We start from the raw sequence: 24,339 nt of genomic DNA, 5'->3' as shown, positions 1-24,339 counted from the left end.
GGTACCTAATCAATCACAATCTTTTCTGTAGCTCCCGACTTCCTATGCATGGGGCTGCTAGCTTCTTAAAAGGTTTTAAGACACAAAAATCAGAAGTTCAACTTTTTTAACTACTGTATGAATGCACGTTTGCTAACTTACGCATTCATTTGATGTAATGATATACAACATATAAGATGCTTATACAAGAGGATTCTCGGGTTCGTGGCTAGGAAAAGTATAGTTAATTGGAAAAATTATCACAATTCAGGGTTCAATAAATGTGAGTGTGTGTAGTTACATGGTAATTTAGGTGTGATTTTGATATTTTAACAAGTGCTCAATAGACATTCATTAAAAAAAAAATTCTTGAACGAACTGTATGAATCATGAAGGAATGTCACAATCCAATGGAATCATAGAGAGTTTCTTATCTTTAACGTTTGGTTAAGTTTAACTTCCTGTATTTTGATAATTATTGCCAAAAAAAATAAGAATTTTAAAAATATGTTGTCCGTTAATATCGTGTACATAAATTATTCAAGACATAGTTTCACAGATATCCCTTTAGGTTTATGACAATTTCACATAGGTCCGTTCAAGTTTTTAAACTTACAATTACATCCCTTATGTTCAGATTTCCTTGCCATATATGGTTCGTGTCAATTAAATATTAGATTTCAATAGGCACATGCTGAATTTTGTTTGAAAACTTACTCTCGCCATGCTACAAAAAATTTGTAACTTCATTTTATGTCTTTTTCATGCCTTTTTTAGCTATATAATTATTATTTTTTTGCTCAAAGCACTTGTTAAAAAGTCTAATTTTTGAAAGGATTTTTCTAAAAAGTGCCCCAGGGGAACCTACTTCAACTTAATTGTTATTTTGGGTAAGTAAAAGCACTTGTTAAGACGCTTAAATTACACCTAACTTACCTTATGAATACACATGCTTGTATTATTTGTCTCTCCTGCATTTAGGCCATGTTTGATAACCCAATTCAGCACTTAAATATGAATTCAGATCTTAATATGTTTAGATGCATTTGATAATCAAAAATTGAATATCTGAATTAACTAAGTGGCACTGAATTTTCTAGATAAAACTTGCTTCCAAAAATAAGTGATAAACGATTCACTTATTATTGAATATGATATACACTCAAATGTATTTGATTTAATACTTAATAATTCAATAACTTAATGGATTCAAATTTCAGTTTTCAAACTTCAGTTTTATTAATCGCACCCTTAGATACTTTTCTAAATTAGTTTCACTCTTATCAAAAAATTAATACCCGAACATATAGGACACTCGTTAGATAAATCCATTTCAAAAACTTGAGGAGAATTATTGAATTTTTCATAAACCTCAAGAATGGTTTGTGAAATTTTTCCAGTAATAATCTTGTCGCAACTACCTCAAAGAGCTAAAAGATAAAGTTAAAAAAGCATGTCCAATAGATCCCATTCTCACCCATGGCAACATGAAAATATCAATTCTGGTTAGTCTCGCTCTACCATGCATGAAACAACTAGTCTAATTATTCTATTGTTTACCCGAGGTATGCACCTATACAGATACTTCAAGTTAACAACATTAACTGCACTTAAATTATTGTATGCTGCAGCTGTAAAGTGCATTTAAAATATGGTTTAGTTTTATTTTTTCAACGTTTTAGGTATAGTCGCTTACACTTGACAAGAATTCTGCGACAGTGCTCATGGATTAATCCACACGAATTTGAACACCTCAACTTCTGAATTTTCAGTTAGTAGTAAAACGTTACAAGTTCAATCTCTTGTACTTTTAGGCATATTCTCACCTTTGCAAAATCATTTTTGCATATAATTATTTTAACCAGTGTAATTTGTTTAATTCACCTATAACCTCCCATTTTAGCCCCATTCTTCGTGGATCTTAACACTTCATTGTCCAATGTATAGTTATTGATTTAGTTACTACAAGAATTTTGGCTTTACGAGGCACGCAAATTATGGCGCAAAATGCCAAGATATATACCGCCATAAAAAGTATTCACACTGGATTTGCGGCAGTATATATACCACCATCAATATGTTACATTTTAGTTTTTATTGTCATTTATACATCAACATAATGTCACATTTTGGTTAGCCTTTTTTTTTAAATGTTTGTTTAACGGGTGACCATTGGACACTCAGTAAAATATATTTCAAATGTCATATTTTTAAAAAATGTAAGATTAATTACGAAAAGTAAATAAATACATGGGAGGGTAGCTAAGATTAAATAGAAAAATTATATAAATATAAGGGAGGATAATAATTATAGTATATGTATATATATATATATATAATAGATTAGATGAATTTTAGATGTGTTAACGGGTGCCCATTAAAAACCCTTTTTTTAATTTATTATTGTTATTAATATTATTTTTTACCTCTCATCCCTCTCCACACTCTTTTCAATCCCAACTGTCAGGTCTGTGATTCAAATTCTGAACCTAACAGTGAAGAGAACTTCAAGAACCCTTCCCTAATTAGCTTGTAAAGGAATAAACCACCAAAATCTAATGATACATGTGTAACTGAGAAAGAAGTAATACTACATATATGCTTAAATTTTGAATGAGATAGATATTGGCTTAGTCCCCTAGAGTGTACTGGACTAAAGTGGCCCCCAGTTAAAGGAGAACAAATTTGAGCCTTAGAGTTTATAGTATAAACTTAAAGAAAAAATTTGACAAGATAGTTGCTGATAGTTAGAGTCACGTAAAAGTAACCTTTCTAGACAATCTTGGCTCTTTTGGTATATTCTAACAGCCATATCATTCTTACCCTAGCTAGCAACTGACCAAATTTATCAGTTGTATTTTTTCCCCTTAAATCAGAATTGGGACCATTTTCTAGGAGTAGTTGATCGTCTCGTGACATATTGCTAGAGGACACCTTTAAAAACTTACAAATGCTTCTAGAATTTCTCAATATGATTTTTACTTTGGAGGCTTTGTGTATAAAGTGTTGAGGAATTTATGAAAGAGAAGGTGAGATAGAGAGAAAGCAACTTAGGTTGTAGTTTCTTTCCAAGTGTATGGTATTTTTATGTTTAAAATTTTTGTTCATGACTTGCAGATGACTTATTTTGCTAGGATTCTCTGAATTTCTCAATTGTCTACTTGGTCGAAAACCAAATTGGCAAAATATTTGGAATCAAAATTGGAATTGTTGCCTACCCATGACCACCAAATAGGGCCGAGTTTCACATGTTTTAGGATTGGATTGAGAATGGGCTTTAAACTTTGTGCCCAATTAAAATATTACTGAGTTTTGGGCTATACAAGCTTTTGGTCGAAATATTGTGCAGTGGATTTAATAATACTGAAAAGAATAACTTATATGCTAAACATTTCTCTACATTTAAACTTAATAATTTTTGTTAAAATAATTATGCATTTGTTAGCTAAGATTTTATGCTAATGCACTAAACTTTGTTCAAAATAACTACATGAACATGTTTCTTTTTAATTTTATACATTCATTAAAAACACTATAATAAAAAACATACTGTAGTCTTTACAACATGACGGGTGGCCCGATCTTGACCTGAGGCTCATGCGCATGAATGAGCCAAGGTTGGGCCTGTTGCCCAACACTTGGGCAAACGGACTCGGCGAGCAAATGTAGCGTTTTTACTGGTCCAAAATTACTCTCAGGCTTAGATAAAGCAACTGCAGCTGCTAACAGGGAACTTGCTCTTTAATGGGCCTTTGATGCCCCATTTCCATTTCATGTCTGTTGGCAACACTGGGTTTGTATCTTTCAGTTACTTTTTTATCTTACATACATCACATCACAAAAAATGATACAGTAATTATCTCAAATAAATCATCCAAATAAACTCTTATCCAAACTATTTTTTTGGGGCATCACGCGATGCTTGATGTTGCTCAGATGAAAGCTATAGAAAAAATTTATCAATATAAAATATGGAAGAGAGTAATAACAAATGGTCAAAACTTGGGTAGACTCGATTTCAAACATTCAATGGTCCAGATTGTATCATACAATTTGGGCTATTAGATGTATTAAAACTGGATTTATCCAAGTGTGAGCCTTAAAAAATTAGTGAAATTTGTAAAGCAATAACTAAGATAACCGCATTTAAAAGTTAGCTGGAAGTTTTGAAAACTAATAGGCACGAAGAACAAACATACCTTTGTTGTATTTCACAAAAGATGATTCCAAATTTTATGAAAGAATTTAACTTGCATGCACAAGACTCATACATGGATTTTTTTTCAAAGAGTCATCGAATAGTGAGCGTGTTAATATATACTTTTAAAGACTGAAAATCATACTTAGTGAATGCACTGTTTGTTAAAACTGCATTCATGAAGTGCATTCTTTCAGTTGAATCATTGGTCGAGACCTATTGGAAAAAGTATCACTATTTGAATAATAACTTGGAAAACCAACGTGATTCCAAAGCTAAACAATTAAACAATCAAGGTATTGAACCTAATCACCAAAAATAATTAAAATGGCATCTCATATTTCAACAGCAATTACCACCCAAACTAACTAATTTATTAGCAAACCAAACAGGGAAAAAGCGATTGGCACATGGTCTCACATGATTAGAGTTGAAACTAATCTTGACCAATATCATATAAAATTGAATTCACAAAATTGTCCACCCACTCAAGGTCTCCTAACACCATTCCTAAGCTCAACTCCCTCTTTTTATATGTAAGACTAGATTTTATGAATGTAAAAAATACATGACATAAGTTTGAACTTGTCCGATTCAAATCCAATACCTAAGGATGGCAACGGGGCAGGTGTCCGCGCGCGGGTGGGTCATTGGGGCGGGGGTGGGAGGAAATTTTTTCGCCCTGTTTAGAAACGGGGCAGGGGTATACTCCCCCGACCCACCCCGCCACTCGTTTGAAAAAATATATATATATATAATTATATATATAATGATATTATCAATTATACTACTAATTATACATGTCTATTAATAAATTTTATTAATTATTTATACCAAATTTATTAATATATTTATATTAAATTCCTAACTACACTTAATACAATAACACTTTTTTCTGCAAAAAAACACAATAATAATTTAGTGATTGTATTTGTATCAAATGTAAAAATTTGATTATTTTAGTTATATTTGTTTTATCATATTAAATTGTATTCAAATAACCTTTGTTTAATTATTTTTATGAGTTACAATGAATAATAATTTGGTGATGTGTTGATTTTTAGTACTTGATTATTTGCTCAAATTTAATTATAATAAAATTATATAATAAATTTTTTTAACCCCACGAGGGAAGCGGGGCAGGACAGGACGTGGGGCAGGAGAAATTAAAATGCAACAGGGGCTGGGGTTGGGGGAGGTGTCCCCTGCCCCATTGCCACTCCTACCAATACTCGAGTTTAAATTGAGTTTATATTGGACTCAAAAGAATGAGAAATTTATATGGGACGAGTACTTTGGAATAGGAAATTCAGCATTTTGTATTTTATTGCATCGGAGTCAATACATGAAATCCCACAAAGAAAATGCTAATGTATTTCATACATACATATGACTAAAACAGAAGTTCAAGACTGATTTTCTTGCAAAGCCAGAGTGATTAACATGATTGGGTCAATCCCAAGTGTCCTGGCAATTAAGTTTTAGAACTCAGCCATTCTACTCAAGATTAGTATGGCGAGCACGAATGACCTCTGAACTCTGACCCAAAACCTCAGCCAGTTTGAAGACTACCATCTCAAATAGCACAAACATGGCCCCTTCATACAGGCTTCCCATCGGAAGCAATGGCTTAGATTTGGGATCAGCAGCAACCTGATCATCCGCCATAGTCTGAGCAGGGATATGAGCAACCACGCTCGCATGCTTCACACAAGAAGATTTTGACTCAGGCTGAGCGGTCAGCAACACTACTCTTGCCCCGTTGGATCTTGCTACCTCGCAAATTGCATCGACGGTGGAGAAACCCCCCGGTCCGGCCGAAGCAATCAAGAGGTCAGGAGAAGCGATTGGCGGGGTGGTCATGTCGAAGACGCAGTGGGCGGAGAGACCCAGATGGAAGAGCCTCATGCACAAAGCCTTCAGCATTAAACCTTCTCGTCCTACACCGTAAACGAAGATTTGGCCGTTGCCCTTGGCTGTTGCCGCCACTTCTTCCACAATCACATCCAGGGCGGTGGGTCCAGAGATGGGTTGGTTGAAAACAGAGCTAATCTGATTGCATATTTGAGAGGCTAGAGTTGACACTGGTGTGGGCTCTGCCATTGAAGCTCTCAGCCAATATTCCCCTGAAAACTATTTTCTCTAACTTTTATTGCACTCAAGAAACACCTTATCTGGAGAGATTTAGGGTAGGTACTGTTGGTATGATGGCATCAGGTTTCAATAATTTGGCGTACACTTACAGAAATAGTCGTACTTATATATTAACTAGAAGAAGAGCATGAAATTGATATTTTAACATGGTTGTAACTATGGAAAATTTATTCCCTATTGAATTTCTGTCTCTTTCTCTTGACGTTGCTTTTTGTTTTTGGGCAAATTCCACTTTCCCCATGTGATTTAGTATTTTTTTACACAACTCCCCTATGATTTCAAAAACTATGCATAACCTTCTCATGGTTTGAATTAAAGTGTCAAAGTGACGGAAATGATTATTCGTAACGGAGTCACCTAAAATGTCAAAAATACCCTTATGTAAAGTTGAAAATTATTTATTAACCAAGAAGGGTTATGTGTATATTATGAAAACTAAATGGGGTTATATGATAAAATATTAAACCATAAGGGGGTTGTATGGTAAAATATAAAAATCATACGGGTTGCTGTGTTACGTATTTATAAGGGTAATTTCGACATTTTTAGAAGTTCTGTTACGAATGACTATTTTCGTCACTTTGACATTTTAATCCAAACCATGAGGGGGTTATATATAACTTTTGAAATCATAAGGGGATTATGTAAAAAAAGTGCTAAACCACCAGGGAGGTAAAATGTAATTTGCCCTTTGTTTTTTAGTAGTAGAGTGCAGCAATCAATCTATTTGCTTATTGTCAAACTCTATCTCTAATTAATGGGTAGCATAAGATAGTATTGATTTCTTTAGGGGAACAAAAAAAGACCAAATCAGTTGAATCAATTCACTCAGGCATTGATCAACTGGCTTATTCCCCTTCCCAACTCCTTCAAGAATTGTTCTAATGTACAAATCACTAACTTCATGATGATTTTTTGTTGAAGTGTAAGGACAGCTGATATAAATGACAATTTTTATGCTCATGTCCGGAGATACTGGGAGAATTACTGGGAGAATGAGAAAGTTAATCTAGATTAAAGATCAGTCCACTTCAATATATTGGACGATGAGGTTGAGTCTTTCCCACCAAAGGCTCGAGTTTTCAAGTCAAATACTTTGTGATACATTAAATTTATAGTTGAATAGACGAATGGCAGCTGGAAAAGAAATAAAAGTTCACAGAATATTAGATGGTTTCATAGTAGTTAAGAGTCAACATAAAATACAAGTTAGAGCTTTCTTTTCCTAATTCCCTTCCTTAATACTCCCTCCCTTTTTTTATAACTGACGTTTAAGGTTTTGCACACCAATTAAGAAAAGTTTTTCATTGTTTAAATCTATACACTACTTTCTTTTTATACCCTCATTAATTGTCCAATTCACTCATGTTTTCTCTCACTAGAGTATTAAATGGTGCTGTTTTACTAGGCCAAAAGTAAAGAGAAAAGTAATAATTACTAGGAGTAGTAATTAAGAGCCCTGTATTGGTAAAGAGAGATAAAAGGGTAAAATTGTGAAAAAATAATTAATGCTGCATGGGAATAATACAACGACAGATAAAAGTATTTAAGAGCAAATTTCTTAAACGTTAGTTATAAAAAAAGGGAGGGAGTACAAGCCTCACCATCTCCTATCTACTATCTTGCCACATTTCACAATTTCAATTTGTATCAATAATTAAAGTTAAACTAAAACAACTGATATACCACTTGTAATAATACTTGCTAGACTTATCAAACAAAGAACATATTTCAATTAGTACCAACACAAGTATCTAACCCAAGAAACAGATTAAATTGGAACTATGCTGCAATAAATTAAGCCCAGGCATAAGCATCTAGATTAAGGACATATTGGATAATCACTGAGTTTTTTTAAAAAAAAAAAAAAAAGCTGAAATGCTACTATTAGCAATATACAGTAACCTGCAGATAGAAAGTACCTTTAAGTTGTGCTCCACCATAGAACCTGCCTTCTTACTCAGCAAAGCCAATGCCTTTGTTTGAACAAATACTCGAGAAAATCAGTCCATGCTCTAAGTTTATGCTTTTTAATGTGCCGCTTAACAACAAAACATCAAATCCCAGTGTAGTTACCAGCAAAATACACCAAAAAAACTCCAGTTAACAATCTAAACTCCACAAGAATGAGCCTACAAGAAGAACTAATCAGTGATCAGTTGCTTCCCTATTTTGTATTAACTACCATGGGAATAACCGGCAATCATTTGCTTCTTCTTTTAATGATCAGTTCTAAGATAAGAAGAAAGATTATCCAGCTAGAAAACTCTGCCAAGCAAGAAAAATCTGCAAGCCAAATACGATATAAAGAAACCAGAAATTTAATACTATCTATCACTTGCTTTCGATTTTGACATACTGCAGGTCAAAGGTTCATGTATTTTTCATCCAAGTACAGTTTAATTGCCTAATCATGCAAGTACCACGAAAACTTTGAGAAAAAAAAATACGAAAAAATGGCAAAAGTTTAAAAGAAACCAAAAGACATACCTCAGGCAGGCAGTGAATAAGCTCTCTGAATTCCAAATCTTTTCAGAAACAAGATGAATAAGTAGATTCCTTTAAAAAAAAAAAAAAAACTGTGAGATAGAAAGCTGTGAAGAGGAGCGATTTGGTTTGGTGGATAATTTTTTTTTTTTGGTTTGGTGGATAATTGGTGGAGGGGAATCGGTTGTCATGGAACGAGTAAAATTTCCATGGAGTGACGATATTGCCCTGAATTTCTTGCAATCTCACATTGTAAAAGCCACCGGAGTTCCTAAAAATTACGCTGTAACCGGTCCATGTCTATGTGATATGATATGTATCCAATATTGCATTTCAAATGTAAAATGCACTTGATTCATGTTACGAATTCATTTACTGATTTCAATTTCCACATATACTTGCCGGTCCTAAAGAATGTTTAAAAATTCAATCTTTCTCCCAAATGATATACAAATTCTTGCAAGTGAAATTATTCAATAAAATTCTGGAAACAATTTATAATTCAATAAAATAAATAAAGAGAATTTAATACTACAGTGCTCGACTTGTTTAGACTCCTTTATTTTCCTGCTGTCATGCTTGTCCATGTGCCTATTTACATGCCTTATATATGTACAATTCTGAGAATGTTGCCAGTTATTGAGCTTGTCTTTACTTTGTCTCTTAAATATTTTGAAATGAACATTCCATTTCTCCAAACCAAGGGGGAGATCAGAGGGATTTACAGTATAACATGAGCAGATGCAAGAACATTGTTTGAACAAACATGTTCTTCAAATGAGCATTTTTAAACATTGTTTGAACATTTTAAAACTAAACAGCATGTTTAAACATTGTTTGAAAGTAGTTTTAGGTATGGGCTTTGTTGTAATGATCAAGAAAGAAGTATTCAGACCATTAAGCATTCAACTTTTAGGTTGATTAATACTTTGCAGTTGTAATTGGACTGTCCATTCCTTTTATGGGCTAAGTCCATTCCTTTTCCCTTATCCTCCACTTAGTTGCTGGAAAATGAAACTCAAAGATTACTGCAAAGTGAAACTCTACTCGGTTAACTTCTGCTCATTTCTCCTTCCTGTCAAAAGGACTTGTAATTCATTTTTCCTCGTGCCGTCTTGCAACGGCTGCAATCGATAATTCAACATAGCTTCAACCTTGTACCTCAAAATAGGCTTTCCTCTTAATGCTTCATATCAGAAATGGTCCAAGGACCTCATAACTGTAGTACTGTGATACAATTACAAATCATTGTGATTAAATGCATAAATTTTTTGCTTTTATTTGTTTTAAGAGATCCATCGATCAATTCCGATTCTTTCTTTCTTTCTTTCTTTTTTTCCTCATTCTTTTTTGATCCAGATATATAGATCCTGTTCTTGGATTACGGAAAATGTGCACAAGTTCTATTTGCCTTTGCCGTTCTTTGAGTCTCTTCCCTTTTACATATGGCATTGCCACTCTTTTTGACAGCAACATCCACTAATTCAGAACTTAATTTGAAAGCCATATTTTGACCCGGACATTTTCGGGATACTGTTAATAACATACTGCTATCAGCTTCAAGCCTGCTCTATCTCCACCTAAATCACATTCTCACGAAAGTGTATACCAGATTTCCATGAGGATATCTATTTGACATCCTCACCAAGAATCAGAAATGAAATGGTTTTGGTGTAAACACTAACTAACAATTTTCACTTCTGAATCAGCCGTAAAGCGACGTTACTTATCACCTCTAAAACTGCGTTTTTACAGGGTTAAGTTGCCACCTTAAGAGCAAGACTCAGCTTCCAAGCTGGATTAGATCTTAGAGCAGTAGTTCTTGCAATTTTGGAGGTCCAGATCAATATCCTAAACTGAAAACCATGCAACATGCACATTGGTACAAATCAGAGTCCCATTGAATTGAATAACCATATTTACACTGAATATACTGGCGCTGTCTGAGAGAGAGGATGAAAGACTCAACAGAAGGGAGTTGAATTTGTTTCAAGAGAAATGTCAGCTGTTCATGCCAGACACCTTGTACTTCTTCCTTGGACTTTTCCTGTAAGCTTCTTCTGAGCACATTTAACACTCTATTCTTCTCCATCTGAGATTAAAAGCAGAAGTTCTTCACGCATTAAACATGATACTTTAAATTGAAAACCTTTCAAAGTAGGTCAAATAAGATGTTCTTACCTCAGAAGAATCTTGGCATTTCCCATCTACAATATTCTGAATACAAATAATCAGCAATCTACGTTTCCTGAGTCCTGACACAATGAATATGAACAAACTGAGACTAACTTAGCCCAACTCAGGAATTTTTTCACATGCCTGGTCCATGCCAACTGCTGTATGGCACAAATGCAGGAAAAGAAAAAATCTGCATACCACTTGAATAAAACACAGCCAGGAAGTTATTGGCTATAGTCAGGTTTAAAACATTAAACTTAAGGTGTTGGTTTTTCCTTTACTTCGGTAAAGAAAAATACTCCACATCCCACCAGTATTAACGACTCACAGAACGTCACGTTTTCCGTTATATGGAGAAAGAAAAGCATTGTGACATTTGTATGACTTATCAAAGATTGAAAACTGAATAGATCAACACCTTACTAGTGAAAAAAAAAATGCTCATATAAACTCTGGACTCTGGACAAATCTTGTTCCATAATTTAATTTCTGCGGAGGGATTAAAGAAAATGGCACTAGTCCAGGTGCACACATATGATGGAGGAAGAATACACTTTAATACAAGGTAAACGTTTTGACCAGTACATCTGTCTCAAATTATAGGTGAATTGACTCACAGAGATAAAGGACTTTTACAGGCAAAACTACAAGAAAGCCAGTCCAAGGCAGTAGAAGTAGTCTACTTACTGAGAATCTCAGGGAGTTGCAGTGCCAATCCAACAAAAGCTTCAGGAATTCCTGGTCTATGTAATAACCTTCACAAAGAGAGCTTGAACATCAGTATTTAGTACTCTATACCTACGTAGAAGAAATGCAAGGAATGAGAACAATCAACAAAATCTTATTCCGACAAAGTGCTAGAGCAGAGCCCTTTGATTTGTGTCTTTTGAAATTGCTTGATTTCGGTGATATCTAGTAATAAAGTGCCAGTCCACTGCTTACAAAGTGTAAGATGCATAATAATTGTGTGGCAGAAGCATCGTACCTTATTACCTCTTGTTATGATTCAAAAGCTCAGGTCTAATTCAGCTCCTTTACCACAGTCTCCTTGAAAGCAAATATAGCCTTCCTTCTGCTTATTGGGCATAAAATTAGTCATTCCACAATCAAAAGTGAAAATACAACTCAAGTTCTGAATTAAGGGAAGATTATATATATTGATTCTGTGGGGACATCTTCTCAGTGCGTAGCACCGAAGGTTCAACAGTTAGTAGTGTAGCCAACAAAGCCTCGAGGGAATATGTCATCCAAGCATCAAGGAAAGTATGAAGTCGGATGCTGGGCAAGGCAAGGAACTTCAATGAGATAAGTAGATTTTAAGAAGAAGTGCCAAAAAATTGAATCATGGGAATGATTATGGGGTTATAATTGTGAAAACATTGAAAAAACAGAAACTCAGTTGACCTCACAAGTGTCTTTGGAGTTGGAAAATATGTAATTGCATACTTATCAAATTGAATCATGGGAATGATTATGGGGTTATTACTGTGAAAGCATTGAAAAAACAGAAACTTAGTCGACCTCACAAATGTTTTTGGACTTGGAAATTTATGTAATTGTACACTTACAAATTGACATTGAAGAGAAGTTTCATTATTACTATGAGATTCATCCCAAGGCATTCATGAGAATATATAAATGCTTAAAACAAACAAAATCAAGCTCAAAGGACCAGCAAAAAATTCCCAGGTTCAATAATGAGATGGCAGTAGAAGGAACAGTAACAGTTTGACAAACAGTGTAGTCAAAACAACAAATCATTGCATTCATTTTTTGGAAGACAAAAAATTTATCATATTCAAAGGAGCACTAAACCTGGTGTGGTAACCTCTGAATGATGAGGGTTCAGCCTGGTAAGTTCTGGGCCTAGGAAAAGCAGAATTAACTGGAACAAAATCAGATTTCCATAATTCTAATTGTAGATCTTTGACCCCAATCAGAAACAGGAAAATATCCCCTCCAAAAAAAAATCTTGGACTGAACAACCGCTCTTCACTTGGTATCATCAGCAAGGCTATCCGTTTCAAATAATCTACTCCTCTGTATCTTTTAATCATAAAGAACAAAAAGTAAAATCCCAAGCAAAACCGGAATAAAAACAAGAGCCGAATCTAACATTAAACATGATAAAAAATGTTTTTTTTTTATTGCAAATTTGATATTCGGAAATAAATTCAAGGTAGATACTTGGAGACATAAACTCACATCATGGTTGGATATGAAGAAGTCTAGAGATAAATATTAGGAATATGGGCTATCTTGGGCCACTCTTCGCCGGTTCCTCTGCTGTATCTCTCCTTCAAAAGGGGACATCTATTGATTCTCAAAGTGTGTAAATCTGCAAGACATTCCATCGCTGTTGAAGGTAAGTACTTCAGGTTCTTGCATGCAAAAAGCTCCAACGTTTGGAGAGATTGTAATTTCCCCAGCCACTCTGGAAGAGCCTCCAACCCATCAAACCTGATTATTGTTAAATTAGTCAACTTGGAGAGGTACTGCATTTGCCCAGGCAGAGATTTGATCATTGGCCACCCGTACAATTGAAGGGACCTTAAAGAGGCACAATGTTCTTTTATTCCATCAACAGGCCCCGAGAAGGTGTCGGGCCAAGGAAAATAATCAATGTTCTCGGAGAAGCCACCAAGATGCAAGGTCGTGAGGCTTGTCAATTCATAGATGTCCTGTGGCCATGTGGCAGGGTCGGAATAAATATCTAGGAACTCGAGGTATTGAAAATTCCCAACATTTTTTAACGATAAATTCAACGACTCGCAACTTTCAATTTGCAGTTTACGCAGCGATTGGAGTTTCTGAATGGCTGGAATAGCTTCAAGATTGGGGCAATTGCTTATGCATAGATTCTCAAGAGATAGAATGCCATCTTGCCATGTGGAATCCTCCCATAGATGGGTCAAATTAGGGCAACCGATCATCTCCAGCTCCTGAAGAGTTGCAAGGCTATTCAGATTTGGTAAACTTGTCAAACTATGGCAACAAGAAATTTCCAATCTCCGAAGACAGGTAAGATTGCTCGTATCCTCTGGTACACTTTCCAACTTTGGAAGCCAATGCAGACGTAGTTTCTCTAGTTTAGGGAACCTCTTGGTTGGAGGGAGATCTTCAAGCTCATCCAAATGCTCCAATTGAAGCTGCACTAGATTATGCAATGACAGTAGATTTTGTCGAACCATCCACTGAGGGAATCTTGACCCTTGGAAACCAACAATCTTTAGACTTCTCAAATTGCTATGAGGTTTGAGACCCTCGAGCACATCTTTATCATTGCTATTCTTGTTTGGACCTTCCCAGTAGAGTTCCAAACTTTGGACTCGAAACTTCCTTGACAAATTTGCCTTCAAAGCAGATTCATAGCTGTTCACGTTTTCAAGGCCATAGATTGTTAATTTACCTCCAAGATTGTCCAAGTATTCCAACTCTTCAATTCGACATCCCTTTTCTTGGCTCACCGAAAAGAAAGGCAATGTTTGAAGATTAGTCAAATGCCCTATCCTTGGAAGCAAAAGATTCGGCGGACGACTACGACGATATTGCTGAATGTAAAAGTGCCTCAAGTTAATGAGTTTTTCGAACCCCTCTGGAAGCATTACCAGATCAAAGACCCTTCATGTCTGCAAATTGTAGAGCTTTGTAAAGGACTGCGGCAGAAATCTGATTCTGGTTCTTGAGATGTCAAGATACCTTAGATGTTTCAATCTATCAACAGTCTTCGGTAAGTTCTTGACAGCATGGTCTTCAACTATCAAGACACGAAGACCTGTGAAGTTTGTGAAGACATCTTCAAGGTCTACACAGCCCCCTACAACACAAAATGTTCGCAAATTGTTGAGACGTCGATCAGGAATCTTGCACATCGTCCATGTAGCTGAATTATTAAATGACAAATGTACAGCCTCAGCATCATCATTTATACTCATGTCGGCTGTAGAATTACTTTCGAGCCCATCGAAAACAGAGGAAAAATTATGTGACACATATAACGAAAGGTCATGCACAATATTATGCATCCCACAATGTGTGATATTATCATAGTCATCCTCTCGAGTGTCTTGCAACAGAGAACTCTGTAGCAATATATTGATATAGCTGCTACCAACGTCCTCCAATGTCAAATTTTTTTCATTAGGAGAACTAATGAGTCCTAGTGCCATCCAAATTTGTTTCAGCTTCTCCTTTTCTATGAGGGTGTCCTTGGGAAATATGGAACAGCATGCAAAACATTTTTTCAACCACGGTGATGGTAAATTATAATAACTGAGCAGCAATACAGAAAGGACTCCATTTTTATACCAACTACCGTTCCCATACGGATGACCTGCAGATCGAAAATTCCAAATTTCACTTTCTTCAATCCTGGACCACTCGGATTGATCTTTCTGGGGATACATCCAACCGGCTATTTTTGTTATAGCTAATGGAAGACCCCCACACTTTTTAACCATCCTTCGACCAATGTCTACCAATTCCGGATACTTTCCTGCACTCCCATGTCTAAATGCTATTTTCTCAAACAACTCCCAGCTGAGGTCCTCTGGGAGAGGCTGTAGCACGTAGGGACAAACATGAGATGTTCGCATCATTGCAGCAACTCTATGACTGCGTGTAGTTATCAGTATCTTGCTCCCTCCACCAGACATTGCATATAGCAAACAACTCTTCAATTCATACAATTTTTCTTCACTCTCGGTCCAGACATCATCGAGCACAAGGAAACTTCTTCTCCTGGGAATGATTTCTCGAAGCCTCGACACTGGTGATTCTTTACTAGTTGTCTCAACGCGGGCTTCCCCTAGAGATTGCAGTATGTCATTCAAGACTCTGTTCACTTCAAATTTCTCAGATACGTGTACCCACATTCTCTTGTAAAAGCAATACTCTACCCGGGGATGGCCGTACACTAGCCAAGCAAGGGTCGTCTTACCAACACCACCCATTCCCACTATGCTAATGACCTCTAAGTCGCCTACAGAGTCGTCCAACATGCTTGTCAGCACAGAGATATCATTCTCCCTTCGTACAATTGCTTGGTCATCCAGAAAGGAAGCCATGGAGCGTGTTTCTTCCAGCTGAGTAGGCCTGCTCATCAAATCCACTCTAGTAGCCCGGATACCTGAGAATTCTTCATATGCCACCTCTAAAGATAATATAGTATTTTTTATCATACGAGCCATCTTTCCACGATATGAAAAGGGAAAGAAGCTGAGCACCTTATTATCCGAATCGTGGATCTCACTCTGTTGGCGAAGACATTCAATTATCGAGGAAAAAACAAGTGGAGAAATGGGAGCAACAAAGCCGCTTACCTTGTCGCCCCAATTTCTGATCCCAAACTTTCTGATCCCAAACTTTCGGCGAAGAACTTCATATGCAATCTCGTCCACCAAGGTCTCAGTGTCGGATAATATCTGTTGGAGCATTTTCAGCCAAAGCTCAGTTTGGCTGCTGTGATATCCATCGCTGCTTTGAAGATCAAAGAGAACAGCTTGCAACTTAAGTAGCATAGTTGCCATTTTTTCAAGTTCTTTGTGTAAACCCAGTCTCCGATCGTCAGATATCGGAGGTATCTTGCTCAAGATTCCAGAAAAAAGCACGATCAAAGTTTCAGCCATTGTCGTTGACCTTTGTGTGTCCGAGGAAAGAAACGCTTGCAGGTGTTGAGGGAATCCGAGGAGTTGTTCAGGCACTAAAAAAGGTTTCTCTACTTATGATCGAGAGCCCTTGATCATTCCAATCTGAAATCCTGACCATTAAGACAATTCACTAGAAGACAACAACGGGTCCCAGACAAGCTGGGAATTTCGTCGGTTGGGGCAAGTGCACCAGTTTGATGCGAATTTCTTGGGAAGTAGGCAATGCTGGAGCAAGTGGATGGGCCTCACGAGTTCCATTTCAAATAAGTTTTGCTCCGGATGTATCACGTAAGTGAGTTGCAATAATAAATTGGCGTTAATCTATAGCATACATGATACACCGGTACATACTAACGGACAAAGACGCATGTTATTTAATTTAATTTTAATTTTAATTTACAAATTTTATAGATGTAACACACATTCATACTCATGTACACAAGTTTAATTGAATAAGTTATGAACAGAGTGTGGGTTAGTTACAGGGTAATGTAAAATAATTTGAAATGACCATTTTACAGCCTTGTTTGGAAGGTAAGTTTATTTCCAAGTTTGTCTGCTATAAGTTTTTTAAAGACTTTAGTTACAATAACTTTAAAAAAATTTTCAAAAATTTTAAACTATATACTTCAAAATATTCAAAAATTTACACATTTCAAAAATTTTTTTAAAAACTTCTGCAGTAAGTTACAGTAAAATTTTAGACAAACACCCAGAAGATCCGTTGTGGGATAGAGAATGGGACAGAGAATGACACACGATGTGGGACAGAGAATGGCACACGATGTGGGACAGAGAATGGCAATATAATAAAAGTGGGACAGAGAATGGGACAGAGAATGGCAATATAATAAAAAGTGGGACAGAGAATGACACACGATATGATGTGAGACAGAAGATCCGTTGCGCCCAAAAAACTAACTTGTCAAAGTGGCTAAATGGAATGGAAGTTGTGAGGCCCCTAACCAGCTGAAGCAACCACGTTTCATTATAACATGGGGAAATGGTTAGTCAAACTTAATCTACAAAATTTGTAAATCATGATGCATATGTCATATGATTTTTCGTCCTTCATGTATTTGTTTCGTAGTTTTTACGTCGCTTATACATGAAATGATGATTTTTTTTATCTTCAAAAATGAAAAAGCACATTTTTTTTTAATTCTCCAATTCATTTCTACTCACATTCTTGTCAAAAGATTGCAGGAAAAAGGTCCATCTCATTTCTTTTTTCTTTTCTTCGTCCTATTTTCCTATCTAAGAATGTGGTAGCAGCTATGGCTACATCTAGCCGTCATACTCCCAACTTTGATCATAAAATTTTACCAAAATTCAAGCCTCTGCTCAGTTTAGGGTTTGTGAAATTTATTTAGTGTAGTAAATAAGGATATTCTAAATTACATTTTATCGTGTTCCATATATTTTTTTTTCTTTTTTCCTTTCGCCATTTTATTTTGGTTTTCTTTCCCATCTCTTCTTCCTTCGATCAAATTCTCCCAAAAAAATCCATCAAACAAGTCAACCCACCACCACCGCCACAGCCACCCTGCACCAACTTTGCAGCTGAATCCCTCCATCATACTACTCAAGAAAAGAGAAACTTAAATCCTTTTCTTCCGTATTTTTCTTTTGCTTTTCTGCCTCAATTTCAGAGCACTCCAGAGTGGATAAGGAATAGGTTTACATTATCAGGTCACTTATTGAAATCTAATCTACCCTTCTTGATACCTCTGTTTTCCAAGATCCCTGCCTTGAATTTCTGAAAAAGATATTAATGTTATGGAAATAAAACAAAGAAACCAAGAAAATTTTGGCGATTTCTGTGAAATCTTATTTGTATAGATTCTTTTGTTGTCAATCTTAGACTGGTTTTTGTTAAGAAATGCTGCGTTCAATTCGTTTCTTTTGTTGTCAATCTTAGACTGGTTTTTGTCAAGAAATAGTGCGTTCAATTCGTTGTTTTTTAATTCTGAAAATTAGAGAAGAAATTGAACGCCTTGGGGGTGTTTGTGATAATGGCTGAGAGAATTTTTCTCAATCCCAATTCCAATCGTGCCTTCTCCATGGAAAAATGTGAAGAAGACCGAGATTTCCCAATTGGTAACTAATCATCTTGAATCATAGGGCGTCTTAGCTTAGCAGAATCCCTCTCTCGTGATGGAAACCTGTTTCCAACTTCCCTTCCTTATTATATTTGTTAGGAATTTTCAGCCACTAAAGAAATCGTCCAAGATGAGAAAGAATGAGAGCAATTATTTGACCTTGAGATCTCCTCTACCTTTGTTTTCTCTATTTCCGGAGCTTTATTCCTCTTCTTCGTCTTCATCCTCGCCTTTGTCATCCCGTCGCCAGCGTCCTATTCTTCTTTGCCCCACAATATCTCAAATTTCGTGTCTAATTTGATGTTGTTTGGTGCTGGGATAAAAAGCTGGATTAGTTGGGGAGAAAAAAAAATAAGAAAAAGAACCCAAATTTCTCTTTAGATTGCTCTGGTTTTCAAAAATTAGTTTTTCAAATATCTGTTTGGATTAGCTATTTTTTGGAATATTTTTGAAAAATTTTACTGTAATAGAGTTTTTATATTATATTTTGAGATACTTTTAGAAAATATTTTAGAATATTTAAGAGTATAAGGGCGGGGATTGGAGCGGGGGCGGGGGAAGCCACCCGTTTGAAAATATATATATATATGTACATAATTATATATAATGATATTATCAATTATATTACTAATTATACATGTCTATTAATAAAAATTATTAATTATTTATACTAAATTTATTAATACATTTATGTTAAATTCCTAACTACACTTAAACAATAACACTTTTTTTTTTTAAAAATATAATAATAATTTAGTGATTGTATTTGTATCAAAAGTACTTGATTATTTTAGTTATATTTGTTTTATTATATTAGATTGTATTCAAATAACTTTTGTTTAATTATTTTTATGAGTTTCAATTGTGAAGTTATAATGAATAATAATTTGGTGATGTGCTGATATTTTAGTACTTGATTATTTGCTCAAATTTAATTATAATGAAATTATATAATAAAAATTTTTTTAACCCCACGGGTGCCCCCGCGGGGGAAGCGGGGCGGGGCGGGGCGGGGGACGGGGCAGGGGCGGGGGGAATTAAAATGCAACGGGACGGGGGTTGGGGGAGGTGTCCCCCGCTCCACCCCCGCTCCATTGCCACCCCTATATAAGAGTTTCTAAAATATATTTTGAGATATTTTTTAAAATTTTAAAAAAATTTAAACTAATTTTTAGATTATCTTTTAGAGTACTTTTGATAAATTTTTATTGTATTTGAAAAACTAGTTTTTGAAAACACTTCCATCCAAACAGAAAATTTTTTAAAAAGTACTCTCAAAGGTATTCTAAAAAATAGTTTAAATTTTTTTTAATGTTTAAAAAATATCCCAAAATATATTCTAATAATTCTTCTACTTTTAAATTTTTCAAAATATTTTCTAAAAATATCCCAAAATATACTCTAAAACTTTGTTACAATAAAATTTTTCAAAAATAGCTAATCCAAATGGTGGTGTTGGCATGAGCTGCACTATTGTGGGAATTTCCATATCAAGTAGAAAAGGAAGAAAAAATGAAAAGAGAAAGAATCAGAAAGAAAATTTATGTTTTTTGGTTTAATCTTGCAAAGACTAACACAGCTAGTAAGAGGCCAATTTTCACGCCAATTTAAATCTCCAGAAGATTACATAGATACTTTGAAACTGTGAACCGGGCAATTGACTTTCGCTGCAATCACAGGGAGATTCCCTATATTTTACCTTTTTTCTTTGTTTTCACCCACAATCATTCACTTTTGCAAAAACTAATATCAAAATTAGATTTTACGCAAAAAAAGGGAATGAAATTTTAGTAAAATTTGTGATCGAAAGTGGTAATGGCCTACAGTAGGGGTGTTCATGTCTGGGCAACTAGTCTATTTGTAATTTTGCTGATCCTAACCGCATATACTAATTTCGCAAAATTGCAATCCGTATCTTGACCCAATTCATTCGATTAATCTATGGAATAGGGTCGGGTATATATCATAACTTAATCTTTTTCTACTTATAGGGAACAAAGATTAGATTAACAAATCAAATAATACAACATTTTTTCAAATCCATAAGAGCATTTAATCCAGTAACTCTAAAATCATAACAAAATAGAAAATCAAAACACAAAATATTCTAACACATTTGTTTTTGTTTTCTCTATTTCTTGAAAGTCATTAATTTATTTTTAATAAGGATGATAGGTTACTGCACAACCAAACATGCAAGCTTTAAAAATTAAAAAATAAAATAATTACTAGAGTGATGTAGTGGATAGAATTTATGAGAAATGAAAAGAAATTTTTGAGAAAAAATAAAAGAGGGTAGCAAAGTAAATAAAATTAGTAGCGATGAATGTAGGAAATGAAAAGGGTAGATAAGAGTTAGGGTTAGGTAGATCATTTTATAAATTTTGAAAAATAAAATGTATAAAGGAACTTTTTTTTACCAAGAAAATGATGAAAGTCATATTTTATGATTTAGAATTATTGATGAGGTTTTTCCTTCACACAAAATTTTAAAAACCTAAATACCTCTATTTTTTGCAAATATACAAATTGTTTATTGAGTATAGGGGATACTAGGTATCGATGCCACAAAGTAAATTGTCAATTATCGACGGTTTTCTAACTCCTTTATCATTTATACTATCATAAACGCGAGAAAATAAATCTATATTGCAAGCATGAAATAAAAGGAGTAGAAATAAAAATAAAAACCCCCTAGGATTATGAAATTTCTAATTACTTTTCCAAGTGAATCTATAGGTTAATTGAATGCTATTAGTTTGGCTATTTATGGCATAATTTTATAATATCTATGAAACCTACTCTTGTAGTAATCATCTATACTTATAGTTAAACTATACCTACTCTTAGAGTTATCAAATTAACTACAAGTTCATTAAATTCTATGAAATTATATGGAATAAGCCATTAAGACCACCAAAATGTATCTCTATTCTCATGAGAGTATTCTACAGGTTTAGGCTTTCCTTGAATTAGTGTTAAATCCCAATTTACATTGGAAACTTAACATCTTGAGATTATCACAATTAATGATCAATTAATTATGATTATAAAAGCAAAACTGCTAAATAACTTGTTCAAAATAATAGTATTAAATAACCAAGCAAATTTCACAAACAATCATAAAAAGTTCATCCATAACTCTAGGTATAAACTTTTAAAAACATATAATAAAAATCAAAGAAAAGACCACACTTATATTATAGCTAAACATGAAATCAATTACAAAAGAAAAAGTAACATGAGAGAGGTCACTCTTGTCATATGAGTTCCAATTCTCCATTTTGTTCCTTAACTCTTCATCCAAATCTAGCTACAAGTGCAAAAGTAGCTGAACTAAACCACATTACCCTAGTCTACTCCTAAACTAACTACTAGGAGCTTGTAGTTTAAGAGCTACATTTTTTGTGTTTCTCTTTATTCCAAGCTCTCTAACTTATGCTAAAATAATAAACACAAACTCTATTTATAGATTCTTCAAGCCTTTTTGTGTCTTTTTTAATGTGAATTCTTGACAAAATTGGCTTTTAAAGTCAAATTTTGTGGCTCCATGGAATCGTGAGGATTTGAGATGAAAAAAGATGTTTTTAAAGTTTCTTGAGCATGATCTTTCAGTCACCAAAATGTCTAATCAAATCTCCCATCCAAAGCAAGAAAGTGCATGCATCAAAGGAGTAAAGTTGCGCAACTTGGGCAAGTTGTATGTTACTTTTTGGCTAAGAGAATACCCAGCTCAAAACCAGTACATGCAATAGCCAGTTTTGCTTCGACAAGAATTTCAATTTCCTTAGAAACTAACTTGCCATGATTCCCTAGCTCGGACCGGTTCTTGTCAAAAACTAGTAAGATATCAGGATTAAAGAGCCACGGTTATCATATTCTTTTGCAACGGAAGCTTCCTATTGGATTGCACGGATTCTTGTCAACAGAGGTGTATACTTTAGTATGTGAAGTAGCTAAGCTCTTTCAAGATTTGTGTTCAAGAAAGCTTAGATTGGAGGAGATTGAGAAATTAGAAGAGAACATAGTAATGATATTATGCAAGTTGGAAATAATCTTTCCGCCAACTTTTTTTGATATTATGATTCATTTAGCTGTTCACTTATCCCGTCAAGCCAAACTTGGAGGGCCGGTCCAAGATAGGTGGATATACCCCTTTGAAAGTTAAGTATGATTCTTCTTAATTTGACCTCCTAAACATATATTAGCTAAGTTAGATCACTAACTGCTACACATACTTATAAAGAAAGCAAGTGCATTTGAAACTATGCCATCATTTTAATTATTCTCTACATATTTTCTCAAAATGTGATCTCGAAGAAGAGTGGCATGAATGAAGTCTAGAATAGCGACTTGTATTTGATGGACCAGATGTTCCACGATAGCAATTCTCCATTTGCGCAAATTTCACTCCCAAATACCATTACCAGCTATATGAGAACAACTGCAAGACATCACACTACAAAGTATCATTTTGCATTCTCGCACCTCTTATCATTTCTTTTTTAGCAAGAGGAAGTTGATTTGGAAGGAAAGAAGAAGGTATTAATGAAGTCAACATATAAGATAAATGTTTATACTCTTTAAGAATTGAGTATAAGAGCTGATAACATTCCTCACCCATAGTGTCATTGAACTAGAGATGCAACCTGAACTAACCAAGAAGAAACTTCCATTTTAGCGCCTAGAGATGAGGGCGAGATTGGCGCCTCGACTTCTACACCATTACCTCTATCCTCACGGTCTACGTGGCAGAGAGTGTTAGAAACAATTGGTTACACGCAGACACAAGTGGTGGAGTGACTTGATAGGATAGATGCTCGCCTTGATAGGCAGGATGTCTGCCTATGCCACATCGAACATTATTTGGGCATTTTGCCTCCTCCACCACCTGATTTGGAGGATGGAGGAGTTAACTTGAAGGATGCAACTGGAGAGGCAATTAGATGACCCAAGGGAGCGGTGGAAGAGATGGTCCAATGGCTTAAGATGAATTACTTCCAGATGGCCTTTTACAGCTTTTATTTTTTGACTTTCTTGCTTCCTTGAAAATTTGAAACTTTTATTTGTTATTTGGTTTTTACTCTTAATCATTTTTTTTGAACTTATGATGTTGCTACTTATGAACTATCTGCAGTGTTAGTAGATTTGTAGATTGATGGTTTATGATTCATAGTTGATCAGGATTTTAACCATTGACATTTGGGATCATTTCTTATTTTTGTTCATTTATCTTTCTCTACACATTGACAGCAATGTGTATACTAAGTGTGGGGGGAAAAACTTGTGATACATGCATGATATGTAGATGTGTGTTGTTGGAAATGTTTGAATTGCTTGGACTTGATGGAAATATTATTATGCTTCTGAAGTTGTTGAAAATTTGCTAACTGGGAGTTTCATCCAATTATAAGACAAAACTCTATCAAAATTTTTTCAAAATCTTATCTAAAATTACAAAATTGGCTAAAATATTTTTTAATGTTGATGTTTGTTGTTGGAAATGTTTGAATTGCTTGGACTTGATGGAAATATTATTATGCTTCTGAAGTTGTTGAAAATTTGCTAACTGGGAGTTTCATCCAATTATAAG

At 34.8% G+C, this 24,339-nt stretch overlaps 3 protein-coding genes across 19 annotated transcripts; all 3 read right to left on the bottom strand.

The window, feature by feature from the left end:
- Positions 1 to 5,471: 5,471 nt before the first annotated feature.
- Positions 5,472 to 9,003, bottom strand: LOC113735029 (uncharacterized). Of its 7 annotated transcripts, none has more exons than XM_027261924.2 (3): positions 8,822 to 9,003; positions 8,254 to 8,463; positions 5,472 to 6,310 (listed from the first exon to the last, which is right to left on the bottom strand). In XM_027261924.2, the coding sequence occupies exons 2-3, from the start codon at positions 8,272 to 8,274 to the stop codon at positions 5,675 to 5,677; spliced, it is 657 nt and encodes a 218-aa protein (XP_027117725.1). In that variant the 5' UTR covers positions 8,275 to 8,463; positions 8,822 to 9,003; the 3' UTR covers positions 5,472 to 5,674. The 7 variants fall into 7 exon arrangements, with proteins under 7 accessions (XP_027117725.1, XP_027117726.1, XP_027117727.1 ...); XM_027261925.2 differs by having other exon boundaries at positions 8,254 to 8,372; XM_027261926.2 differs by having other exon boundaries at positions 8,254 to 8,307.
- A 1,506-nt stretch (positions 9,004 to 10,509) lies between these two features.
- On the bottom strand, positions 10,510 to 17,019 carry LOC113735028 (putative disease resistance RPP13-like protein 1). Of its 11 annotated transcripts, none has more exons than XM_027261910.2 (6): positions 13,202 to 17,019; positions 12,812 to 13,042; positions 11,982 to 12,274; positions 11,684 to 11,751; positions 11,000 to 11,073; positions 10,510 to 10,910 (listed from the first exon to the last, which is right to left on the bottom strand). In XM_027261910.2, the coding sequence occupies exon 1, from the start codon at positions 16,621 to 16,623 to the stop codon at positions 14,620 to 14,622; it is 2,004 nt and encodes a 667-aa protein (XP_027117711.1). In that variant the 5' UTR covers positions 16,624 to 17,019; the 3' UTR covers positions 10,510 to 10,910; positions 11,000 to 11,073; positions 11,684 to 11,751; positions 11,982 to 12,274; positions 12,812 to 13,042; positions 13,202 to 14,619. The 11 variants fall into 11 exon arrangements, with proteins under 11 accessions (XP_027117711.1, XP_027117718.1, XP_027117712.1 ...); XM_027261917.2 differs by having other exon boundaries at positions 11,684 to 11,794; positions 11,982 to 12,068; XM_027261911.2 differs by having other exon boundaries at positions 11,982 to 12,068.
- On the bottom strand, positions 13,225 to 14,601 carry LOC113735914 (TMV resistance protein N-like). Its single transcript, XM_027262880.1, has one exon. It carries the CDS (start codon positions 14,599 to 14,601, stop codon positions 13,225 to 13,227), a length of 1,377 nt encoding a protein of 458 aa, XP_027118681.1.
- Positions 17,020 to 24,339: the final 7,320 nt, after the last annotated feature.

This window comes from Coffea arabica, chromosome 3c, assembly GCF_036785885.1.
Source record: "Coffea arabica cultivar ET-39 chromosome 3c, Coffea Arabica ET-39 HiFi, whole genome shotgun sequence".
Taxonomy (NCBI): domain Eukaryota; kingdom Viridiplantae; phylum Streptophyta; class Magnoliopsida; order Gentianales; family Rubiaceae; genus Coffea; species Coffea arabica.
The sequence above is the reverse complement of the archived record's forward strand: the minus strand, read 5'-3'. Positions and strand labels throughout refer to the sequence as shown.